The following is a 26,205-nucleotide window of genomic DNA, read 5'->3' as shown; positions in this document are numbered from 1 at the left end:
TGGAGTAACAGCTGGTTAAAATCTGTCATCACATGAATAAATTACATTTTAATTAAAATAGAAAAAATTGTAATAATATTTCACATTTATATGGTTTAACTGTATTTTTGATGACCCAAGTAATAGGTCGTTAGCATAATGCTTAGTTACCAAGCAACGTAGCTGAGCGTTTATTGGCGATTTTATGACGGTTTCGAACGCGGCTTATCCAATCAAGTTTTAGAGTGGTATTTTATTTATTTTTAATAAATATTTTGGCTCCATTCCCAAAGAGGGCCCACAGTCTTATTGACTTATATAGGTGCTGGATGTTGCTGAAACATCCAAATGAGATGTTTTCATGAATATGAATGAACGAAGAGAAATGCTCTTCAAATACTAATACAGCTGCCTGTACTTACAGACACGGGCAGATGGTGAACAGCGGCGCCCTGAAAAAAGCGCAATTGTTCTTTCAATGGGTCTCATTGTCTTTTATCCCCGTTGTGAGGCGACAGTGAGGGGTGAAACAAAAGACCTTGAACCCGAAGCACCTGCTCATGGACACGAGATTAAACCCAGGGCTGATTGTATTGGGATCCCAGGGGCGCGTCACGCCTGATCAAATGATGCGGCAAGCGTGAGGCCGTGAACGCGCACCAATAGAGCCAATGCACATGGAAATTAGTCCTAACGACCAATATGAGATTCCGCGAAGAAAAAAAAGGCAGCATGTAAGATTAAGGAACTAGTGTGGGGGGAGGGTAACATTTGAACAAGGCCAGATGGAGAGCCATGAATTAGAGATGAAAGAGGTTTTTTTTTTTTTTTTTTTTTTGGTGAAGATCATGGATTGAGAAAACTGTTTCCTATATGTGCTGTACAATGCCTGATGCAGAACTGACACATGCGTTGAGCCAAAATATCTGGCTGAGCCGAGAGTGACCGCTGCTGGTCTTCTGCATTCCCATTGGCTAAACTCAGAATTCCTTGTGTAACTTTACAGACAGATTTCCAGCAAAACATCTTACTCACGTAATCCTATATATGGTAAAAATAAATAAAATGAATATATCTGATATAAATAAATAACTAAGCATAACTAGAAAAAAAAATTCCATTATATTTAGAAATTTCCGAGCCTAAAAAATGTCAAACTCTGCATGAACCCTGCATGAACCCTGTAAAACAAGGTACACGTGTTTTCTTCTTTTTTTCATGGATCCAATTGTTGAATTGTTGATGGTATGTCTGTTGCTTGCTCCCCTTTTCCCTTTTTGCTTTATTGGAAAATTTTACATAATAAAATTCTGAATTATCGACAATAAATGCTGGTAGATCTTAAACGCACATACAGCAATCATGTTTTACATTTTTTTATTTAGACAACCCAAATAAAAGGCACATAAAACATTGCGCATGTTTACATAATTATTTCTGACAAACTTACATTTAAAAAAAATGTAGGAATGTTTTTCTTTCTGCTACTCAGAAAGCCTAGTCTTCATATATACAAAATTACCATTGTTAATGTACTAATACAAAAGTTTTATAAAAGGTTATTTTGCTTTTCTTCGCTCACATGTCTATCTGTACTCTAAGATCCTCCGAGCTAAACACTGTACAAACATATACATTCAACCGCTTTCACAGGGGCTCCAAAAATCATCCAGTTCATCAACTGAATCAAAACAACATTAGACTCAATTCAAAAATCTTCACTTCATTGGATTTCATAATTGGTTTGAATTTGGCAAATAAAAGAGGCAATTATAATGCATCTGCTAAAGAAATGCATAAACGCTCATTCTGACTCTCCCACAAACTAAACTATGGAAACATGCTTTTGTTTGTTCTAGTGTGACGGGAGAATCAAACGGCTCACACACGCACGCAAACACACACACACACGGATCAGGGATTCATTGTGTCTGATCAAGATAAAGCATCCCCTTCCTGAGACTCAGTGCTGGGGTGGACGGCATCCATTCAGACACTCCAGATCATCACATCACAGGCTGTGGCGGGAAAACTACCCACAAAAAAATTGCATACAAGTCGAATAATTAGTGTTTTCACTACAGCAATCTCTTCTCTCTGGCATCTGCTCCATCCACAGGAAGCATATAGAGGAAGTGGCTGTCATAATGTACCTAAATTTCCATCACATTGGCAGCAGATACATGTAGTGAGTGGCATCTCACTCTTCCTACTTATACTGTTAATTGTGTCCTCATTAACACAAAATTATTAAACTCTTTAGTCCGAATAAATCGGCATGCAACCACCCACCACAGTGTAGAAATTTCCAGAAGCAGTCTGTAAACATTCTTCATTATTTCAGACTGAAGACGTGCTTTTATGCTAAATGGCGCTACAGCAAAATACTACCAACCTACAGAGTCCAAACCAATGGAGAAGATTTAATATTAATCACTGGAAGCAAATAAAATGAGCAGGATAGTGCCGCTGTGGAAATAACAGGTAAAACAAAACCTAAAATATACAAAAAAAAAAAAAAAAAACTAAAAACAAACAAAAAAAAAAAAAAAAAAAAAAAAAAAAAAAAAACCTAAAACATACAAAAACATTAAACAAAAAGATCAAACATAAGAATCTAAAAACAAACAAAAAGCAAAATAAAAACTAAAACATACAAAACAAAAGACACAAAAACAAACAAGAAATTCTAAAAACAACAAAAAAAATAAAGTAAAAAACAAAATAAAATCAAAGTGAACTATACTTAAAAATAAACCAGAATAAGTCCAAGTCAATTTCCTGGAATTATTCATGTTCATTTCCTATTTTCAGCCTATTTCTTTTGCAGAACATTTTTAAGAACAGGGATCTTGCAAAAATCATAAAAATACTAAAAACGAGGTTTTAAAATACTTTTAACGACAAACTCAGGCAACAAAATTCCAAATTAAAGGGAATCAATGTGAGTCTGTTTAGAATGAGCTGGTTATCTACAGCTCATAAACCCTGTCCCAAATGGCGCACTCGGCCCATATGGTCCTCCTCCGAATACACACTTTGGTGAAGTAATGCTCTACAGACTTTTAAAAAGCAGTATGCCTGGAAGTCCGCACCACTGTGCAAAGGGGGCGCTCTTGAGCACCTTTCGCAACCATAAAATGACAAAGGGGAACACCCTACAGTCTTCATGGACTTTACAGAAGCACACAAACGACCACATCAAGTGCACAATTTTGGACAGGGCCATTCTATCATGATATTTATATTTAGATAATACTGCCTTTTTTAGACTAGGGATATGCTTTCAGTGCAAGACTCTCTTTCCTTCCTCCAAACGTTTTCTTTTGTATGCAAAAGCTAACAATGGCAACGTAAACAATAAGAAAAGGAAGCTGCCCTCCCCTCAGAGAAACTAAAAAAGTCGTAAACAGTGTCCTGCTGAACACTATTAATAAAGAAAACAAAAATTGTACCTCTTCAAAAGTTGCTACACGTACGTACGCACTCACTCACACCCCTGCGCAAAATCAAAATAATACAAAAAAATATTTAAAAAATCCTCCCTCCCAATGGAAGCAACAGTCACTTTCAAATGAATTTTCTTAAATACTGATTAGCAGGTTACACCTCAACATCATTGAAGAACCCATCGGCACTCTGCTTATTTAAAAAAAAAAAAAAAAAAAAAAAAGTGTTCGAAATGCACATCAATTATTGCATTTGTCCTTAAAAACGTCCGTCGGGATTTGAAGCACTCAGAGGAGCTTGCGAAATGCCCCGCTACCGAGCTGCTCACCTTGCACGCAAAATGCAAACGTATTCAAAGGCCAGAGAGAGTTGAATCAACCAGTGCAAATCTTCCACCAGAGTTGCCACCTAGCCAAAGGATGGGTTTGTTCACGCCACACAGGTGTCAGTCGCACAGAGGTCAGGGCAAAAAAGGCTGGTCAGGGGCCGGTTCTACCAGGGAGAAGACGGCAAGACTTGGGACAGGAAGGACATGCTGTCCATTGGTCTCATGGCGATGTTGAGCGGGCCGCCGATGTTCATGGGCATGGGGGTTGTGATGGCCACCGGGTGGGCGATGTTCATGGGCGCTGTGGCTGGGATGTTGACGGAGGCGATGTTCACAGGGCCGGTGATGGTAACCGGGTGCTGCAGGCTGACGGGAGATGTGATATTGACCGTGTTGGTGGAGATGTTCATCTGGGCTGCTATGGTAACGGGGTTGCTGGTGTGGCCACGGTTCATTGCAGAGGTGATGGGTGCTGCGGCCGAGACTGGCGTGGTGGAGGCAGAGTTGCAGACTTCAGTGTTATCTGTAGAGCATGGAGAAAGAGACAGGAGAAGCGTTAACGTGCTGGTTGAGGGTTTGTGTGTATTCTGCTCCCAAACTCTCTGAGTGTCTAGACTGGTGTGTCAAATGACCTAAATGAACCTGTAGACATATGTGATTGAAATTCCTGTTATCGTTTGGTAACAGCGGAGACAGAAGAGAGCAAACTGTTACTGTGTGTGTGTATCTGCTTTTCCACCTTTTTTGTTTTGTTTCATTTTTACCTTTTCGGAGCCCTGAGTGGTTCCACTGCCAGTCTCCTATTTAGAAACAGACAGAGGGTTATGATGGGCAGGCAGCTGCCTGCAGTGATGCATTATGGGACTTTTAGCAATGCAGGGCTGCAGCATTTATGCTCAGTGTGAATTCAGACATGAATATCGTTTAATAATCCGAGATATTTGTTCATTATCATCAAACAGAGTCAAGCCTTTTTTAAGTAATTCAACAGAAACAGATTTTAATGTGAATGTTGGAGGTTCAAAACAGGTTAAACTATCGACAGCATGTATGGCAAAAAAAACAAAAAAAAAATTCTTCATAGGAAATGTCCAAAATGTCCAAAATTGCTCCACAGATGTCCATTGTGAGGCAATTACAAACAATTATTTGCGATTTTAAATAGAGGTGTAATAATATAATATAATATATCATTAATATAATATAATATAATATAATATAATATACCATTAATATAATAAATTATATTATATCATTTGTAAATTAATAAATTTTTAAGTGAGACAAAAGACAAAATTATTACTATAATATACACACATATATATATATATATATAGTATTGTATATATATGTATTGCAAGTTAGGACACTATAGTTCATTTATGTAAGTGAGGATAGCAAAATAAACAGTAAACTGTGACATATTATACCCAAAAATTCTTCATACAGTGGACTACCAGTAAAAATAATATAAATTTAGAAACAAAAATTCTTCAGACACTTTGACCTGACCATGTTTTGCTTAAGTGTTATGTGAGTGTTATCTGACATAATTAAGATTATTTTTTTAACAGTTTAACTCTGAGATCTTGTCATATTTTATTACCATTTTTTTAAACTATAGTGAATAAATATAGTGAATAAATATATATATATGCAAACAATTTGAGGTGAGAGACAACATTATTAAAATAATAAAATAAATATGCTTTTTAATATAACAGAGATACAAAATAATATTCTGTGGTAATCAACAGCATGGTCACAGATGCTGTCAATAAAGTTTGTTAATTTGTTTTGAAACCTGAACATTCAGAGGTTTTGGCTATTAAAATATACAATAAACATTCTACCAAAAAAGAAAAAGAAAATCACAGTCAACAATAAATAACAAAAATTAACTAATCACTTTCAAAGTAGACAGAAATGTTTAAAAAACTAAACTACATGACAGACATAGATTATGGAATGGGGATCGGAGGGTTAATTCATGAAAAATATACAAAAAAAAAAAAAACACATAATGGCACCTATCACTAAATAGCACAACAACTCTGAGACAAACTGAGACCACAAGTACAAATTTGAAGGAACTCCACTTATTAAATACTAATTAAAGTAAATGACACTACAAATTTCCAGAGTACTGCTGACCGCTTTTCATCCTTGCATTAGATCTAACCCTTGACCCTTTCCTGACCCTGTCGTCCTCAGAAAGGATCCGGTTCAGTCAGAGCAGTTTCTGCCTAAAGCAAAGCATTGGCCTCCTCCACTGATATGCTTGACTAATTTAATCTCTGAATATACAAATCAAATGCCATGACCAATGAAATATGATGGAATGCGCAACCAAAGTTCAAAAAAAATTCACAAAAATAAACGCAATATTACACAACATTACTGGGAAAGGGGTTCTGGCCCAAGAATCACAGCAGCCATGTTCAAGTATCATTCCAAACAGAAAAGCTCAAAAACAATTGCTTTAAATGGCCCTAATGTCCACTTAACAGAGACTTCACTCCCAGGATTCTTTGTGCTTTACAACATTTTCCAACAACCTGTACCATTCCTCCATCTCAGAAAGAGCTCTGGGCTTAAAGGGTTAGCTCACCCAAAAATGAATTTTTTTTGTCATTAAGTACTCACCCTCATGTTGTCCCAAACCCGTAAGACCTTCATTCATCTTCGGAACACAAATTAAGATATTTTTGATGAAATCCGAGGGTTTTTGAACCACATATAGGCAGCAACATCATTGCACCTTTTGAGGTCCAGAAAGGTACTAAAGACATTGTTAAAATAGTCCATGTGATTACAGTGGTTCAACCTTAATGTTATGAAGCGACAAGAATACTTTTTGTGCGCAAAAAGAAAACAAAAATAACTTTATTCATCAATTTCTTCTCTTCCCTGTCAGTCTCCTATGACTATTTTAATGTCTTTACTTACCTTTCTGGACCTCAAAAGGTGCAATGATGTTGCTGCCTATGTGTTTCAGAAAAACCTCGGATTTCATCTAAAATATCTTATTTTGTGTTCCGAAGAGGAACGAAGGTCTTACGTGTTTGGAACGACATGAGGGTGAGTAATTAATGACAGAAATTTCATTTTTGGGTGAACTTATCCTTTAAAAATTGACTCTGCTCTAGCCCATAAAACATGTTCTCAAACCAGGAACCTGTAAAGTCAAAGGCCAGGGACGGGTCCAAGTAAAAACATTTTCAGAATAACTTATGATATCATGAAAACTGAATTACTGAATAAAAAAACAAAAAAAAAAAAACACACACAATGGGGTATAATTTATTGTAGGCACTACTGTAACACTCAGTTTCATTGTCATTTTGGCTGTTTCTCAGAGAGAAGTCTCCCAACTGAGCAGGACAAAGTCACCTCTCATAAACTAGTGCACTTGAGTATGTGGAAGAGAGTTTGGGAGCTGAAGGGACAGCAAAGATCTCGGAGAAGAGAAGAAAGGATGGAACAGAGTATTAGTAGAAGGATGTCGGTGCTAGAGCTACATGAGTCACCCAGAGAAGCTGGGAGAGTTGTCGTATAGACTACAGGATGATTGGCTGTTGGGGCAGCCAATCGTGTTACACTTACCTTTGTTACAGGCGTTGTTAAAGTTGCTCTGGCCGTGTGTTTTTAAGTGGCTGGTGATGTAGGCAGCGCTCAGCATCTTTCCGCACACGTTGCACGTGACTTTCCCCTCGTGCCGAATCATATGCGACCGAAGTCTGTCTTTGGTGGCAAAGGCTGATGTACAGGCCTATTACAGACATAAGACATATAGATTTACATCATTTACAGCCAAAATTCTTTGAATTATCCAAAAGTCCTCATTATTAACCCTTTATGGAGTTTAACCTACAATCTTTGGGTACCAGCAACTAGACGTTCATTGTCACGAGGCGCAACTGCATAAATAGGATGAATGGGTTCTGGTTCTTACCGTTACTTGGCATTTGAAAGGTCTCTCTGAGGAATGAACATGCTTTACGTGGCAGCTGAGATGGTCAGGCCTGAAAGGAGAGGGAAAAATTAAATACATGGCAATGAAGAAAACAGCATTGTGCCTCTGTAACAAAGCTTCTTTATTTTTTGGTACCAGCTGTGTCTGTGTGAACTTCAGGAAAAACAGCTTTTTGCCTTCAGGTGCCGTACTTTGCCTCTGAGAGACAATTTTGACAAGTCTATCTCTAAGTTGCAGATTCATCAGGTGCCGTGAGCTAGAAAACCTACTTGCAGATGTGGCTTTTAGTAAACACCAGGCTACACCAGAGCTACTCACTGATCACAGCTAATAGAACACAAACTGATGTTGCGTTCACACTAGAGGTTTTGGTTTGGATTCAAGTTTGATTGCCTGGTCACCGTGATTTTGTCAAGTAAGATATATTGTTCCTGGGTCAACTTATTTTGTTGATCCTGGAACAAAATTCCTGTTTGAAAATTTTGTCCTAACCCTATCCCTACCCCTAAACCTAACCCTACCCATAACTTATCCCTAAAATCAGAGGGAAATGAATAACACTGATGTAGAAGCACCTAACCCTGGTTGTAAGCCTAAACTTGGCAATCTGATTGGTTAATTAGAATGTTGTTCCAAGATCAAGGCCTTGCCCACGCTAATATGCTTTCGTTTTCTCTCCGTTTTTGCCTTCCGTCCACACTGAGATGGCGTTTTTGTCAAGGAAAACAGCTTTTTGAAAACACTGGATAAATTTGCAAACAGCGTTTTCACGTTGTAGTGTGTATGGTGAAAACTGAGGTATTTATAAATATTGTACCCCTAGATATGTATAGTTATACCAGCATTGTTGTGGCTGCTATGGCAAAATATGATGACAGTTGCGTTTTAAACCCGATTTTGAGCGTGACCTGGACGCAAAAGTGAGTGATGGCGATATTAAGTTAATAAAATGATCGTGCCAGAAGAATATAGCCTGAGAACTTGATTATATCCGCTTTTCTCTGCATTATCTTATGAGCTTTTAGCATTTTCAGACATTTCAGTGTGGATGAGCAACTGGCTAAATATACTTGCACCTTGGTTCAGAATGCTTTTATGATGGGAAATTAATGTACACAGCCCACTGCGAACACCCTTGTAATTCACTTCAACCTTTTCGAACATTATGAATGATTATTTTAGGTTTAAGTGGTGTGTGTAAAGGAACTGGAAGCAAGCAGAGTACGGGTGTTTTTAAAGCACGTAGTGCCAAAACTAAGCTCAGAACCGATTCGAGATTCTTTGCTCCAGATTATTTGTATCGCAAATCGAGAATTGATGTATTGTCCCAGCCCTACTAATGTGGATGAGGAGTTTTTTTAAATAAAAACTCTGTTTTCTCCGGATAAATGTAGATGTAGCCAAAGATGTTGATCCAGGAACATGCTGTATTTGGTGAAATCACGTTCACCATGTCTAGTAAGAACTTCATTAGCTGGTTTAGGTGTGTTTAATTGGGGTTGGAGCTGAACTCTGCAGGACAGTGGCTTTCCAGGAGCAGGATTTGACACCCCTGGCCTATAATGTTTGGTTTATTGATTAGTGTATCTTCCAAAATTGAGGTGCACAGCAACAAATTCTGCTGGAGTCCATACAGGATGCCAAGGAAACATTTCTCATTTTCATTTAGTTTAATTTGATGTATTAAAATAAACTCAAACTGAAATAATTAATGAAAACCATATAGATTTTAATGAAAATGGAAAATAAACTAATTCAAACTATATGAAAACTAAAAACTATAATAGTATTTCGATGATACTAAAACATCACTGCTTCTAACATATAGACGAAAGTATTTTTTGCAATCGAACTTTTGGAACAAAAAAACAGTGAAAGCAGATTAACAGGGACATGTGGAGGAGAACAATTCAATTCAGGTTTAAAAAAAAAACACACTAAATATGAACGTGACACAACCTGCCAGAGGAGACTGGGACATTTTGTTTTCAGGTGGTGTTCTCAGAAACAGCCAGAGATCTAAAAACAGCTCTTTTCATCTCTGTGCTTTGACTTGTGTCAGTGCGTGATTAATAATCCGAGGATTAATTTCAGGGATAGCGAGGCCTCTCTGAATCTCTCCTGGATATCCAGACATTATAGACGAGGTATAGACGAGACTCCTAAAGCAGCCGTGTGTCTGCGGCCCCTGAGTGACTCAAAGGAAACCCCAGCGCTGATCCTCTAAGACAGAACAAACAGGAGGGAATAACAGAGGAATAAGAGCACCCCCTCCTCCTTCTGTTCATGCAGACCCTCGGCATGCTGGGCCCTACAAAGGCAGCCAGTCAGATCCATTCACAACAACTATAAATCAGCCAGCGGCAGCCAATAGGAACGAGACGAAATTAACATCATCAGAACAGCAGATGGTGGATTCAGCTCAAGCTTTGAACACATATTTCAACAGACAGTATTAAATGCACTGACATCATCAGAATCCACAAACAGCCTCATTTTATGCAGGATGGAAATTAGTTACTTTTAACATATGCTATTAATGTATACATTTAATTATTGTTGAAAGTGAAAATATAGTGTTATTTGTAGAGATTAGAATCAAGAATTCTTTATTCAGAATCAACCTTAAATCATTAAAAAAAGAAAAATCATTTTCATGATGTTCGGTTTCATTATAGATTATACTGAACTACTAAATCTACCATTCACAATAGGGCTGGGCGGTATGATGATATATATGGTTACCATGGTATAAAATGTCTACTGTTAGAGATTTTGCTATATTGTGTATATCACAGTGTGTAAATATATAGCAGCACTATTGACACTTCAGAGTGATGAAATGCATGAATGAGAATATAAAGAGCGGGACGTGCTTGATGTTAAAAAAAGAATTAAAAGTTCTTCCTGAGTCTCTCCATCAGTTTCCGACTCTGGTTTGAACAATGTAAGGCTGAACACCATTACTGACAATCCTCATTTTGGCTGCGTGAGATTCTCCAGCTTTGTTGTTGTTGAGCAACCGAAGCTCAAGCTGTTAAAGCTCCACCCTCTTCTGGAAAGCGGGTTGGGAGCAGCAGCTCATTTGCATTTAAAGGGACACACATAAAAACGGCGTGTTTTTGCTCACACCCAAATAGGGGCAAATTTGACAAGCTAAAATAAATGATCTGTGGGGTATTTTGAGCTGAATCTTCACAGACACATTCTGGGGACACCAGAGACTTACATTACATCTTGTGAAAAGGGGCATAATAGGTCCCCTTTAAAAAGTGTTATTAAGCACAATAAGCAGTGAAAAGAATGTGGTGCACGTGCTGACACACAGCGTAAACATGTGCACAGAAAGCCATGTCTCTCAGCATGCGATTGCTAATAAACAGCCAGAAATAGCTCAAGTGAAAGTAAACACCTGGGTGTAAACCGGATCTGTATCAGTATAATGGATCTGGGTGTTTGGTCTTAAAGTGACAGAAGCCTAATATATCTATGCTGCTCTGTGTCATTAATGTTTTAGCTTTAATAAGAACAGATAATAGATAAAATAACTCAAAATAACTGTATCGTGATATATATCGTTATTGTGAAATAAAATTTCTCATATCGTGATGTGAAGTTAGAATTTGGTCATATCGCCTATCCCTAACTCAAAATGATGTTTTTTAGCTCAGTTCTGAGCTTGTAGTTTAATTAAAAAACTAATTGAAATAATCCAATGAGTATTAAAAAAAACAAAAAACAAACAAACTTAGAAAGTTGTAGTGTCACCGGTACCCCAATATGCAAACAAATTACTCTAATGAGCTGGTTCTTTTAAATGAATTGGTCAAAAAGACTCAAAAATGAGTCTCCTGCCAAAAGAGTTTATGGTTTAAATTGGCATTTTATTGTTTAATATATTCATGTGATGGCAAAGCTGAATTCTAATGCTGATTTGGTGAAAACAGCTGGAAACCGTGACACATTTTTAAAATAGAAAGTGCAAAAGAACATTTGAATTAGAAATCTATTGTAACATTATAAATGTCTTTGTCACTTTTGATCAATTTAATGCATCCTTGTTGAATAAAAGTATTAATTTATATCTAAAAAATAAACAAAAATCTTACAGACCATAAACTTTTGATTATCAAAAAAGGGAGGGGCTTCCTCAAAAGAATCATTAAAGAACAAGAATTGCTCATTGGAATCTGAACCAGAATCATTAAATTCCTTATAATTCTCTTAATTCCCTAACTTCTAAATCAAACACACTGATTAAATCGAAGCCAATTTACAAGAAATACAAAAGCCCCACATACCTCGAAAAGCCCTTTCCGCACACAGAACAGACGTAGGGTTTGTGAACACCTCCGTCGTGTGAGCGCACATGGTACGTCATGCGATCTTTCCTCTTAAAGCGCTGCTGGCATATAGGACACTCGAACGGCTTTTCGTCCGAGTGTGACAGCTTGTGACGGTTCAGATGGTAAACGTCCCGGAAGGCTTTCCCGCACATTTCACAGCCGTGGTTCTTTTTTACAGGCTTGGGTGGCTTTTTGGGAGCACTGTGCTGGGTCACGTTGGACATGGACGTCGGGGACATGACAGTGGAAGCAGAGGACGTGGAAGTGGTCGCAGTGGAGAAGATGCCGGCGACGGTTGAGATGTAGGCAGGGTCACCCGTGGTCTCGCGGGGCATGGTGGAGATGAGCGGGACCATGGTGGGCGCCGCCTGCGCAGTCTTCTTGGGTCTGGACACCATTTTGATGCCAGTGTGGCAGGACTCATGGCGGCGAAGGTGGTAGCTGTCACGGAAGGCCTTGTTGCAGTAGCCGCAGATGAATGGCGTCTTGCTCTTGTGCTCTTTCTTGACCACGGGCATCGGACCGCCCCCTCCAGCGTTCCCACCCCCTCCTCCCCCCGTCCCGCTGGCTACATTGTCCTTGAGGAGCTCGGCTGCGCTGACAGGGGGCTTGTGGTCCAGCGGAATGGGCATCACAGGCTTCTGGTCCTGTGGCTCAGAGTTCAGCAGTGGCAGCAGGCTGTTTGGGGCCACCTGGTGCTGGTGGTGAAGGGCTTCATTAGCCTGCTGGAAAGAGAAGACAGAACCAGGGCAGAAAGGTTAAAGACTGTGATGTACTAACAAAAAAAAGAAAAAAGAAAAATTACAGTATTGGCCAAAATTATGGCTGATAGTGATTTGTGTTGTCAAAAGTACAGATTTCAATATCAAGTCAATACTGAAATTTTAAAAATGTGACGCTTTGAGCGCTGTTGAGCGGATTCGTAAACACCTCTGATTGCCCACTGTGTTCACGCGCTTAACAAATATGTCTGTGATTGGCTACAAAGATCAACGCACGGGAGCGTTTGAAAGCACACGGAAGTGTTTGAATTGGAAGCCTTTTAAAAGCTGGAGAGGGAGCATTGAAAGCAGGCGTCTATCACTGGACCGGTCCGCTGATAGATGCCTGCTTTTAAACGCTCCCGTGTGTATCTGTGTAAGCGCTCGGTGAAGAGCGTCATTGATGTCTATTTACAACAATTTTTTGAAGCGTTGATCTTTGTAGCCAATCACAGACATATCTGTTGAGTGCGTGAACACAATGGCCAATCAGAGGTGTTTACAAATCCACTCAAAGCGTCACATTTTTAAAATTTCAGTATCGACTTGGTAACGAAGTTGGTACTTTTGACAACACTAATAGTGATAACCATTAGTATGATATTATAAATATAAAGAAATGTGTTCTGCGCTTAATTAAAATAATAAAAATGATAGTATAACATACTAAATAAAATAAAAATAATAGTGAGAAAATACATAAAAATATCAGAATAATAAAAAAAATGATAAAAAATAATAAATAGAATAAAATAATAATAATATGAGATAATTAATAATAATAATAATAATAATAATAATAAATATCAGAATAATTACATAATAAAATAAATAATAAATCAATCAAAAACTTTCATGTGTGCCAACCCCAAAAAGTAAAACATAATAAAACTGTAGTCTGTTATAAAAAAAAATATTTTTTTTTAAAAAAGTGTCATCCAGAAATATTATAAATCTAAAACTGTTTTACAACAGGTTTAAGTATTCCCAATATACATAAAGAACTGTACATGCTTATAGTGAAGTCATCCAGAAAAAGAGTATAACATACAGGAGAAAAGATGGATAACTTTAATACTTATGCATCATGGCATAATCTTTAAATGAGAAAAAAAAACAATATATTAGAATTACATAAAAGGATATCTTTTCTCCTGTATGTTATACTCTTTTTCTGGCTGACTTCACTATAAGCATGTACAGTTCTTTATGTATATTGGGAATACTTAAACCTGTTGTAAAACAGTTTTAGATTTATAATATTTCTGGATGACACTTATATATATGCACACACAAGCACATCTTCGCAACGCAGAAGCACAGAGAGCTCAGTCTCACACACCGGTCTTCACTTTTATTTTTTCTCAGATAAGAAAAAAGGAGTTAATTCTCTGGAGAATTTAACTGTGGGCCTCCAGTACGTTTGAACAGAGATGAAAAACTCTGATCTCACGGATACAGATGATACAGCCTGAGTCCATCCTGCACAGAGTTGCTGTGTGTGTGTGTGTGTGTGTGTGTGTGTGTGTGTGTGTGTGTGTGTTCTGTGTTCCCATCAGCACTTCCGGCAGCCTGTGGGGTGACTAACGATGAGCAGAAGTTCAGGAATGAACACACACGCTTACGTTACATACATACAAACACACACTGGACACGACAGCTGGCAGGAGGAAGAGGCACTCCATTGAGAAACATCTCATTAAATCAAATGAGTCAAGTTTCCCCTCTTCAGACAGAAATTCACGCTGGGCTAATGACTGGATTCAGAATTCCTGATTCAGAATGATTCACAGTGTTATCAAAAGTGTCATCTGGGCCCCAAACTAATGACACAGATTACGCTGCAGTCGTGATAGAGCACATGCTGGCATGAACGCAGGGTACAGGACAGAGCCTGTGCGCTCTGATTAACTGAACTCAAAAACAACGCCGGGCCGCTGAGGAATCTAAATCTGTCCGGCGTAAACCGATCTGCCGAGATGCTCCCGGTTCTTCATGTGACTGCAAAATTAACCGTAACGCAAGAGACATGATTCAGTGTGTCAGGAACAAACAAACTAAACCTGTGAATTAGATGACAAGGACTTCAAAGAGAAAACAAGAGAGATACAGCACTTAGAAAGCTCTGATTGATGGACAGGAATATGAAACATTTATATTTAGAAATTTATAAAGCAACATACTGGCTGGTATTAGATATCTTATATGATATTAGATATTTGCGTGACTGAAATTATGCAAACGCTATTGTTTAAAAGTTTGGGGTCAGTAAGATTCTCTTTAATCAATCTTTCATGAATAAATAATAGAAAATAAATGGTACAAACGACTTCTATTTCAAATAAACACATGAACTTCCGCACCAAATCAGCATATTAGAATGATTTCTGATGAAGGATCATGTGACACTAAAGCCTGGAGTAATGGCTGATGAAAATTCAACTTTGCCATCACATGAATAAATTACATTTTAAAATATATTAAAATAGAAAACATGTTTTTTACACAGTTTTAAAAGAACTTTAATAGGAACTCTATTTCTGATAAAAGTAAATGCAGCCTTGGTGAGCATAAAATACTTTTAAAAAACTTTTAAGCTAATTTAATTTCAAATTTAACCCCAAACTTCGGAACAGTAATATATATTATACATATAAATTGAAAACATTATTTTCACATATATAATACACTAAGAAATGGATGGATTTTCAATGTCTAAATCTGTGCATTTTGGCAAATATTGCCCTTAAAGGCATAGTGCACCAAAAAAACCCCTGAAAATTATCCCATGATTTCCTCACACTCAAGTCATCCTAGATGTATATGACCTTCTTCTTTCAGATGAATACAATTGGAGTTATGTTAAATAATGTCCTGGCTCTTCCAAGCTTTATAATGGCAGTGAATAGAGGATGAGATTTTGAAGCCCAAAAAAGTGCATCCATCCATCGTAAAAGATGTCCACATGGCTCCGGGGGGTTAATAAAGACCTTCTGAAGTGAAGTGATGCATTTGTGTAAGAAAAATATTCATATTTAAAACTTTAAAAAGTAAAATAACTAGCTTCCGGCAGACAGCCGTACGCATGTCAACTTACGCCAAAAGAGTAACCCCTGACATGATGTAGGAGTAGCGTAAGCTTTGACGCCTCTCGCTGTTCAAACAAATAGGGCTGGGCAACAAACTCAAGCTCCTTTTCTCTTATATATCTCTTATATACATTTCTCTTTAAAAATTCTCGTTTTAGACTTCTAATTTGTGACCAGTGTTCTGTTTTGCTCTCTCCTCTGCGCTTCCGCGATAGGTCAGAGTTCTCTGTTTTGCCGTAAAGTGATGCGTACGGACGTCTGTCGGAAGCTAGTTATTTATTTTAGTTTTTAAAGTTTTAAATATGAATATTTTTCTTACACAAATGCATAGCTTCGCTTCAGAAGGTCTTTATTAACCCCCCGGAGCCGTGTGGATATCTTTTATGATGGATGGATGCACTTTTTTGGCCTTCAAAACCTCATTGTCTATTCACTGCCATTATAAAGCTTGAAAGAGCCAGGACATTATTTAATATAAATCCAATTGTATTCGTCTGAAAGAAGATAGTCATATACACCTAGGATGGCTTGAGGGTGAGTAAATCATGGGGTAATTTTCATTTTTTGGTGAACTAACCCTTTAAGATGTATAAAAACATCAAGGAATGCAAACCAGAGTAGTTTATAAACATGATGCAATTTTATGACGTGCAATACTGACGTACTACATACTCAAAGTGCATACTTTCCTATTATGAGCAAATTATTTACTTTCACAGAGTAGAAGTATGTGAATTGGGATGCAGCCAACATGAACACCAAACAGGGAAACTCACCTCGCAGGCCTGGAAACAGAGGTAGATGTTTGTTTGTTTACTGAGGCTTCTGGGAGGCTGGACGCACTCCTTCAGTTCTCCCTTACACACACACACAGCAGCATGAGGGATTTGTTTACATGGCCAGGGGCAAAAGCTTACAGACACTCGCTGCTAACCTACATCACAACCACCTGCCCCAGACGACACTGATCTCTGAGCCAAAGCGTCAGGACAAACGAGAGGGAAAAGAATATACAGCAGTCACAAACACATAAATTGCCACGCTGGGACTTTGTGAACACCCAAATTAATCTATGAACAATCCTAAAGAACTGATTCGCTAAAATGAATCAGACCTCTCAACGCTACCACAGCCTGAGGCTCTTAAAAGACCCAATAAAGTGCGGCAAACGCCCTGTTCACCCACTATTGATGTTCAATGGAGCATCTAAAACAGGCACAGCCCCCAAGAACTGAGAAACAGCCCCAAACCAGCTCTGCTAAAAAAAAATCCTCACTCACCACACACAACTAATGAGCGAAAATCGTATGTAGATTTTAAACCAGAACAAAGTCAGCGAAAGGTCAAAGGTGGCATTATTAGGGCTCGGCCCCTGAGGGCACGTCTTCCCGTTCCTTGATAAAACAACAAGGCCTGTCAATTCTCAGACGCCAAGGAAACACACACATAGCCTGAGGGCATCAGGAATGAGAATGGGTTAATTAATTGTCCTACAAACTAATTGATTAGTGAGGCAGACTAGTTCATTTATAAAAAATATTTTTAACATCATACAGAGAGTTTCAGCATGCTGACAGTCTGCGTAGTCCCAAATGCTAAAACCCGCGCAGAGAAGTTCTCAAATTTCAAAACCTCTATAATAGTTTTGTGCAAAAAATTGATATCTAGCATGTTTATTGTCAAATATCTTTCAAAGCATTGTGTGTTTTTGCATTCAGTCTGTGATTTTTTTTAAAAATGTGCACGTGCTGACGGATGTTTGTCAAGTAAAAAAAAAAAAAAGTAACAAAAAACATGAAAAATTTAATTTTATAGCCATGCTGTATGAATACCCCTAGGAAACAAATTTAATAGGGATTCCAGACTTGCCCTTATGGACCCTTTTCACATTTCCGAGGTTCCCGGAAGTGGAAGTCATCATAGTCATAATCTTCTATTTTGGTGAACGGAAACTACAACAAATAATTTTTGCTTTCCCTTTTGCTCCATAAGCAAAAGATAAAAAAATGCACAATAGCATTACTATGACTTTGAGATAACGGCACAATTTTAATACTCCAGAAGACTACAAAAAGTCCAAGTTTTAGGTTGACGCAGACAGCAGAGAGTAGACTGGACACACGACTGTTACATACTTGTGACATGCTTAATGTTATTAAATGCAAAATGTAGAGGTGTCACAATATATCACAATACAAAAAAGCAAAAATATGTATCATGAATAGTGACAATATGTATTGTGTATAGTTCACCCAAAATGAAAATTACTGTGCGAGAAAAAATACAGAGTTTTAGTGTCAGTACTACATTGAACTACTATATATAATGTTGAATATAATGCTTAATAATGCAGTGGGGGAATATTTGTGGGTCCTGATAATGCCAAATGTCTTATGTTACCAGTAAAAAGTGGCCTACATTATTGTAAATATATCCAGAGTGCAAGCATATTCATATTTTTCTGTATTTTCAGCCTCAGAATCATGCATATTTTTACTCTGGTATCAACATTGTCCTGTGCATTGGGTTACCAGCACCAAGTCCAAGCCTATTCATTTCCAGCCCCAATGTATTACCAAATTTAGAATTTTAATCAACAGTTAATTTTTTGTTAATCTTTTACCATATGTCTTGAAGTATCACAATAATATCATATCGTGAGTTCAGTATCATGATATGCATCGAATCATGACATGAGCGTATCGTTACATCCCTAACAATAAGTACTCATGCAGAAAGCCGCCTCTCAGACAACGCGTGATCCTGAATTCGGTTCTGTTCCACAGCTTAAATGGCCAAATACACACAAAATTATGTCAAAATGCCTGTCTTGGTGATTAATCACATAAACACAGTCAGATATGTCTTAAGTGGAGTAAACAGTTGAGAAAGAAAGCAAGCATGCAACAATTTATTGTATCCGTGCATTAGCTCTTAAAGTGACAGCAGCCTAATAATCTGTGTGCTTAATGTTAATTAAACAACAGAAGACAAAGAAAATCACTCACTGCTCTTGACTGAATAACTTTTGTAGCTTTAATAAGAATCAGTATATATTTAATTCATACAGTGAAGAGTGAGACTAAGCAATGTTTTTTTTTTTTTTTTTTTTTTACATTTGATTATTCAATTTCTGTTGTTAAATAAACAATGTAGGCCTACCTAAAACCCTAAACCCTCTGGTTTACAATAATGTTAAAATGACACTTACTTGTTATGTAATGCTACAGTAAAACACTGCTGTTCACTTTCATAAGTTGTCGGGATGCTTTCTTCTCACAAAAAGAACGTGAACGTGTATATTGGTTGTATAATTTTTATATATTTAAATCTATTTTAAATTTATTTTACACACTTAAAGCATTATCTGATCGAATATCGCATTATTTAACGAGTTATCACATTTTTTCTTCAATATCATGCAAACAGAGAGATTGATTGCATTGGTCAAAGGAGAGGAAGATGTCAAAATTGCCATAACTCCCTCAGCTGTTGTGTTAGAAATACTCACACAGCAGTTAGCAATTTTTTTGTAATTTAATGTAATGATATAATACGAAGTATTATATTATAAAATGTACATAACATTTTATAAAAATGAAGAAAAAAAAAAAAAAAGCAGTGATGTGAAAATGCAGTCTATGAAAGGGCCCATTAGTCAATTTTAAAAAATATTTAATTTTTCACATCCTTAATCAGGAGCAAGAGATGCTGTTGGTCTCTGCAGACACAGCGAAAAGAGGACACCGCAATTAAGATGCGCGCTTTCCTGCAATCACGAAGAGGGCAGGGTTAAATACCTGACCTCTCGCATTCAGCGTCATCCATCCATCTCGCAGGGCTGACCGCGACGCAGGCAGACGCAGGACAAGAAAAATGAACGCTTCTTTCTGCTCCTTATTTCATCTGCTCTATTGTGATGGACACAAATCGGAGCGGGGATGCCCTCACGGATCCGCAGGGGGTCTTTGTGCGGGAGTCTTCTCTGATTTGGTTCCTCTATTCATGAGGAGAACTGCATATCTCCACACACACACAAACACACACACAGACACACACACAGACACACACCTGCTCGCTCACTTCCTATAGCATCCCAGTCATCATTTTACTGGGTACGTCTGGGGATGCGAGTCTAGACTAGGCCGCTGCGTGTGTGTGTGTGAACTTCACGAGCATGTGACGCAGAATGACTGTAGCCCTGCTGCGTCTTCACGCCACTCTGACAATTTTGATACAAATCGGCTCTGAAGGCTGAGGTCAGTGTAACGTAAATAACAGAGAAAACGAGTTCAGCAAGAGAATAAGGAGTTTTGAAAAGCCAGCGGCCGCACAATGGAGATCCGCAACGGGCCAGGGCTGGATGCTGAAACACATGGTAATTCATTTTCGAGTAAAGCTTTCTTAAATTTGAATTTGAAAAGAAACAGCAAAGAAGAAAGGGTGATTAAACGGGCAAAAAAACAGTACAAAAGGAACAGGGTGCTTGTGGGAAGGCAAACAGCTCATAACACAACACAACCCAGCTGTTTACAACTATTAGACCCTAAAGGACAAATCCCAATGCATAATCTCCCTGCAATTCACACATTTGAAGGTTGCGTTTTACTGGGACTAGGGATGGGTGGTATGACCACAATGTTACATCATGCTACGAGTAATTGTATATCACGCTAACTGTATACACTAAAAAATAACATATTGCTGTTATGTCTTTATATACATATTTATTTAAATAATAGATTAATATTTTACATATAATGATGAATTATATTCAACTTTACGGGGTTGAATTTTTAAAATAACTATGATGTATAGAGTATTTTATATATATATTTATATATAGAATAAATTATTGTGTGTGTGTGTGAAATAAAAATATAATTTTTATTTTTTTCAATATTCTAGACTTAAATACTTTAAATCAATACATTATATTTATATATATATATATATATATATATATATATATATATATATATATATATTTTTTTTTTTTTTCCTCCAAATAAACTTCACAATCAAAAGATGAATGATAAATTTGGCATCAGTGCAAAAGCAGTTCCACATCACGTTTCATCATGTTTCACAATTAAAAACAGAAGACTGTAATACTGTGATACACTGTAAATATAAGTCACATTTGAAGTCACTGTAAAACAGCTAATTATGTGATGTTGGAATAGATTTTAAAACCATGCCTTTGGATAAATTGCCGTATGAACAATATGACAGATTGGTGTGTTGACATTTAAACCATTTGACAATATATAGCATCATACTAGCCCTAAACGCTGATTTATACTTCTGCTTCGAACCTACGCCTAGGCTGTGTGTAGCACGCGTAGCCTACAGCATAGCCTGACGTGCACTTCTCCAAAAATGTAACAATGCGTCAACTGACCCTTTTCCGGGAGTTTGCGATCTAACCAATCATAACGCCGAATCCACCATTTTGTCTGACAAAGCAGTCAGGAGTTAGAAGATTAACCTCAGTTGACTTTAACTTGAAAAATGGTGTGTACTGACGTCTTTCCGCGTTTTAAACAACATTCCTTCTCATGTTCATTCATGTTTATTTGATGTTATAAATTAACTAGGAAGAGATGATCGGTTCACGAGCCGCCTGAGCTGAGGAGCTACAGCAATCTGTCACAACACATTAATGAGCCACAAAACGGTTTTTATTGTTCGAATTTCTTAAAAAAAATTACACAATTTGAAAGCTGGGACTTTGTTTAATATCATAAGTAACCTGCTCTGTCATGTCTGTAGACATGTTGTCAGTGTCCTCTTTTTTTCTCCGCGATGTGTTTTTCACTCTGTGTGGCGTGACAGCGCCATGGCTTGTCGGACAAAGCAACAGTAACTAAGGGGGGCGGGTCTTTGCGAAGGGTCAATTCTACACGGACCGCAAGCGCTGTGATTGGTCTGCTAGAACCCCTCCTTCAGGTCAAAAAAAAAAATCTGCAATAGCACCGGATTTCCTCATACGCATTTCCGCTTGCGACATAATTACACTTCGATATTTAACAACAAGCTGTCTATTTACCACTGCTTATCTGACAACGTACACAACAAGCTGCTTCTTCTTCAGCTTTTGCCTTGATACTGTGGGTTACACCATCAACATGCCCGTGGACACTGCCTACTATTGGTCTGCATGTGTAATTGCATGTCGCTGCAGACAACTACGCAAAAGTATAAATGAAAACCGATGCATAGCCTACGTCATAGAGGTTAGGTCCAACGCAGAAGTAAAAATAAATTCACTTTTTACGTGTACGCGAGGGTAAACATACAGTACGCATGACGCGAATTTCGTCATCAGAAAAGTATGCCCGTACTGTACGCGCACCGCCGGATTGAGCACATGCGCATTTCATTTTTTTGCAGTAATTAGTTTATCCACAAGGTGGCAACCGTGCACTGGGGGCGTTGATTCACAAGGTAGTCTAAGAAAACTTGCATAAACAGAACAGACCGGAACGCATGCAAGCTACAGCGACAATGGAGACCTATATAGACGAGAGATTGAGCAAAGAGGTTAGAAAGTACCCTCATTTGGACAACTCTAGCATGAAAGAAAACAATTATATTTACATGGGTTGTAACTTGTGGCAAGAGATTGCTCAAAACTGCGCATGCATCGAACATGAAGTATACTTTGTCAAGTGAAGTATACTTTGCAAGGTTGTGCATTCAGTATACCCAGGGCTTAAGCCTTAACTGTGACACTGCATCCTGTGTCCCAGCAAACATTTCCACTCTGGTGAGTCGACTGAGGCACTGACTCCAAAAACATTCTCGGATGAGCAATGCTCACATCCCAGACGGTCGGACGTCAGCACTTTCATTCATCATGAAAAGTTCATGTTCCAAAGAAGTAAGAATGAAAGTCTAAAGCTATTCTGAACACCAAAGGCAAGGTGCTGATGTGCCCCGAAAACAAGGCCTCGTCTGTGCTGTGTGTCTGATCAACAAGTGAAGGATATGATGGTATGGTTTTATGAGTCAGTCACTCATGAGTCACAAACCTACATCAGCTCAGTGATAAATGGATTACAGGAATTCTACTTTCTCTAGGCTACACCAAGTTATTAGGGTCACAACAACAAACTAGCTGTCCAACAACTGATTAGTGAGGTGAACTAGTTTATCAAGAGTCATGTTAAAGGCACAATATGTAAGATTTTTTTATTAAAATATCCAAAAACCACTAGAACAATGTTAAATATTTTGTTGACTTGTGTACTTATAATATCCCAAACGTTTCCAACAATGTTTAAATCCAGAGAAATCAGCAATTTTAACCAGGACACGAACGACGAGTCATTGCGTCGCCTGTCAATGACGTCATATGCGTGCTACCTTCAATTTCCAGTTTTACTAATATTGATCTAGATTACTGCAAAGTGCAACAAGTCTCTCATAGCAGCCACCAAGCTAACGCACAGAGTAACGTTATAACATAACTTTCGATGTATTTAGAATGATTGTTTTAAACATGTAAAACAGCACTGAGTTACCCCACATACGCAATGAAAAGAGCGGAAGCGGCCGACTGCAGCATAAGCATAATAAAAGCTCCACTGAACTCACACTGATCGGTGTGCATCGCAGGTGTCTATCATTAGCATTAACTCCAGTGGCCTCGTCCCACTCTCACAGCTCTCGACCCGTCCTGCTTTATACCACTGTAACGTTAGTAAAACTTTAATACATTTAATAAAATCCGAGTCCGTCGGATTCCTTTTCCATTAGCTGTGGAGCTGAAGACGACAATGGCCATGATTCACACACTCATTCACAGCGTCATCAAGCGACGCCTTTGTTTTGAATAAGCGACCTCTAGTGGCGAAAAATTACATATTGTGCCTTTAAAAACAGGTCTACTTCTAAAAAGGGCATCTCGAGACACGTGAATGATTTGCTCTGTCACTAAACACCCACTGAAGTGATTCACCCTCAAACTCAAGCTTACTATCAGAGCAGCTTCTGCAATCTCAACAAGTTCATGACTAAAACCTGAAGTCACCACATTCACTATGACGCTCCACCAAACACACAAATCGTCCGACCAATCAAAGAGAAAAAGCTGCCACAGGTTTCAGCCTGATTTATATTAATCAAAACCTCTTTTCAACGAGGAGAGAAATAGACATCACAGAAAGAAACAGGTTTCGCAAAACTGTGGTGCGGCATGTGTCACATTAGAAGGATCGAACTTGTCTAATCTCACTTTCCAAGTACTAACTGTGAAATGACTCAGTCGTGCAACACTTCAAGGGCAAAACAGGACACCAAACATCCATTGCATATGGAAATATGATATCTTAAATCAATATCAGGTTTATTAGAGCAAATGTTATGTTATTATATAGCAAAAATGTTTTTACAATTTACATGTTTACCAGGATCTTCTCAGAAGAGTCATATATTGAAGTATGTTTCACACTAATAAGGAATTATAAAGAAGACCTGCAAAACTAAACTCATCCACCAGGCAGCCCACATATGGCTCAACATGTGCTGAACACAAAGCATGTAATCAAACTTCTTCACTGACATGTTGCCCCACAGTAATTTATAGTAGTAGAACATACAGTGAGAGACCTCACTGACAATCAAAAACTCAAGATAAATATGATTTTCAACAATATCACACAGAGGAACCAGATGCAGTACCAGACAATGCACATTGTAAAAGGTATAATGAAAAGCAGAAAGTTAAACTAAAGCCTGGAGGATACAAGTGACTAAGAAAGCAATCACTGAACACCTCATAGAGTTTACATGTGAACTTGTTCTCAACATCTGAGTCACCACAGCAGCTCATACTGTGTCTGATTATATAGATAGACAGATTTTTATACACATTGTCATTCACAAAAATAAAATATTCCTACTATTTAAAATATTTTTTATTTAAAATGTAAAAATATATTGACTATAGACATTTTTTTCAGATATTCATTTCTGTAACTTTTCCAGAAAATGACTTGGAATTGATAATGAGAGATGATGGACTGATATAGAGAGGGAGAGTTAATGAAGAGATGGATGGAGGTAGAGACAGAAGAACGAACAGAGAGAGTGACAGATATAGGAAAAAACAGAGTGAAAGATCTATAAAGGAATGAATAGAGAGATGGATGAACAGATAGAGAGACAGAAGGAAAGATAGATGGAGACAGAGACAGAATAGCAGAGAATTATAGCGGGATAGATGGAGTAAAGACAGATGGAGTGAAGGAAAGAAAGAGATGGAGTAACAAAACTGACTGATAGAAGGCTACATCTACAGGGATAAGAGGAGTAAACAAGGATATGCTGTTAGATCTACAGAGATAGAGGAGTAAACACAGAAGATTGAGTGCTACTACTACATCTATAGAGGGAGCGCAGCTGGGCGCCCGGGACTCATCTACTATTGTTTTGCTCCAACTGCTCTGTTTCAAATATCTCTGTTCATGAAGCAGACTAAAGCAGGCAGGCCGGCAGCATGAGTGAGCGGCGCGCGGACTGCGTGTGAGTGTGAATGTGCGTGTGTGCTTAAGAGAGAGAGTTTCTCACCTGGAATAAGAAAGAGCTCCAGCTCTGCTCCATCATCGCGTCTCACTCACAGAAACAAAGCGCTCAACATGGCAGAGCGAGACTTCCGCCACCCCGCGGGCCGTACCACTCGCGGGACGGGGGAATACAACAGCAGTCTGATTTATTTAATGAATAAAACACCATTCAGTTCTACAGTACGGTAATATATAAACATATGTATACTTACTTTTTGGTGCAAGGCACTCTGTCCATGCTTTCGGGGGCGAATGTAATGAAGTTCTGAATTTAGTGTTTTTCAAAACACCCCTGTTTTTCATCTCCATCTCGATAGACTCTCGGGACGCTCCAAAAAACAGGATTGAAGTTGATGAATAGCGTGGAAGTGTCGCGAGACTCGTCATAACTCAGTGCGCGAGACTGACTGCAGGATTTATCCTATCTGCATCTGTTTAAAGTCTTAAAAAATTTTTTTTTAACTTTTAAATACAGCGTTATGCATCTTAATGCATGATTTCTCAGCCTACTGTTGGTGGTGGTGATTTTAATTAATCTAAGAGACTTGAATCTTTTGAAACTTTTCACTTAAAATATTTGTTCATAGATTCGTTCGGTGTCCCTAGCTGTGTTCGAAAGCACCATATACCCTCATTCACTATTCCCTATATTATTCCACTAATATAGTCCCCTAAAAGGAGTGAATGAAAACGAGTGAGCAATT

At 38.1% G+C, this 26,205-nt stretch overlaps 1 protein-coding gene across 2 annotated transcripts; it reads right to left on the bottom strand.

Moving 5' to 3' along the window:
* Window positions 1-1,339: 1,339 nt before the first annotated feature.
* On the bottom strand, window positions 1,340-25,642 carry vezf1a (vascular endothelial zinc finger 1a). 2 transcript variants are annotated; one of them, XM_051910737.1, is made up of 6 exons: window positions 25,506-25,642; window positions 12,035-12,804; window positions 7,713-7,782; window positions 7,364-7,529; window positions 4,522-4,557; window positions 1,340-4,280 (listed from the first exon to the last, which is right to left on the bottom strand). In XM_051910737.1, the coding sequence occupies exons 1-6, from the start codon at window positions 25,539-25,541 to the stop codon at window positions 3,922-3,924; spliced, it is 1,437 nt and encodes a 478-aa protein (XP_051766697.1). In that variant the 5' UTR covers window positions 25,542-25,642; the 3' UTR covers window positions 1,340-3,921. The 2 variants fall into 2 exon arrangements, with proteins under 2 accessions (XP_051766697.1, XP_051766698.1); XM_051910738.1 differs by lacking the exon at window positions 4,522-4,557.
* Between the last annotated feature and the right edge of the window lie 563 nt (window positions 25,643-26,205).

Source organism: Ctenopharyngodon idella, chromosome 10 (genome assembly GCF_019924925.1).
Source record: "Ctenopharyngodon idella isolate HZGC_01 chromosome 10, HZGC01, whole genome shotgun sequence".
Taxonomy (NCBI): Eukaryota; Metazoa; Chordata; class Actinopteri; order Cypriniformes; family Xenocyprididae; genus Ctenopharyngodon; species Ctenopharyngodon idella.
The sequence above is the reverse complement of the archived record's forward strand: the minus strand, read 5'-3'. Positions and strand labels throughout refer to the sequence as shown.

Excerpts from the sequence above, each read along its gene's own strand:
- vezf1a (XM_051910737.1), bottom strand. The coding sequence starts at position 25,541 with ATGATGGAGCAGAGCTGGAGCTCTTTCTTATTCCAG. Across the intron at positions 4,558-7,363 it reads TAACAACGCCTGTAACAAAG|GAGACTGGCAGTGGAACCAC; the intron begins GTAAGTGTAACA and ends GTTTCTAAATAG. Across the intron at positions 4,281-4,521 it reads CCACTCAGGGCTCCGAAAAG|ATAACACTGAAGTCTGCAAC; the intron begins GTAAAAATGAAA and ends CATGCTCTACAG.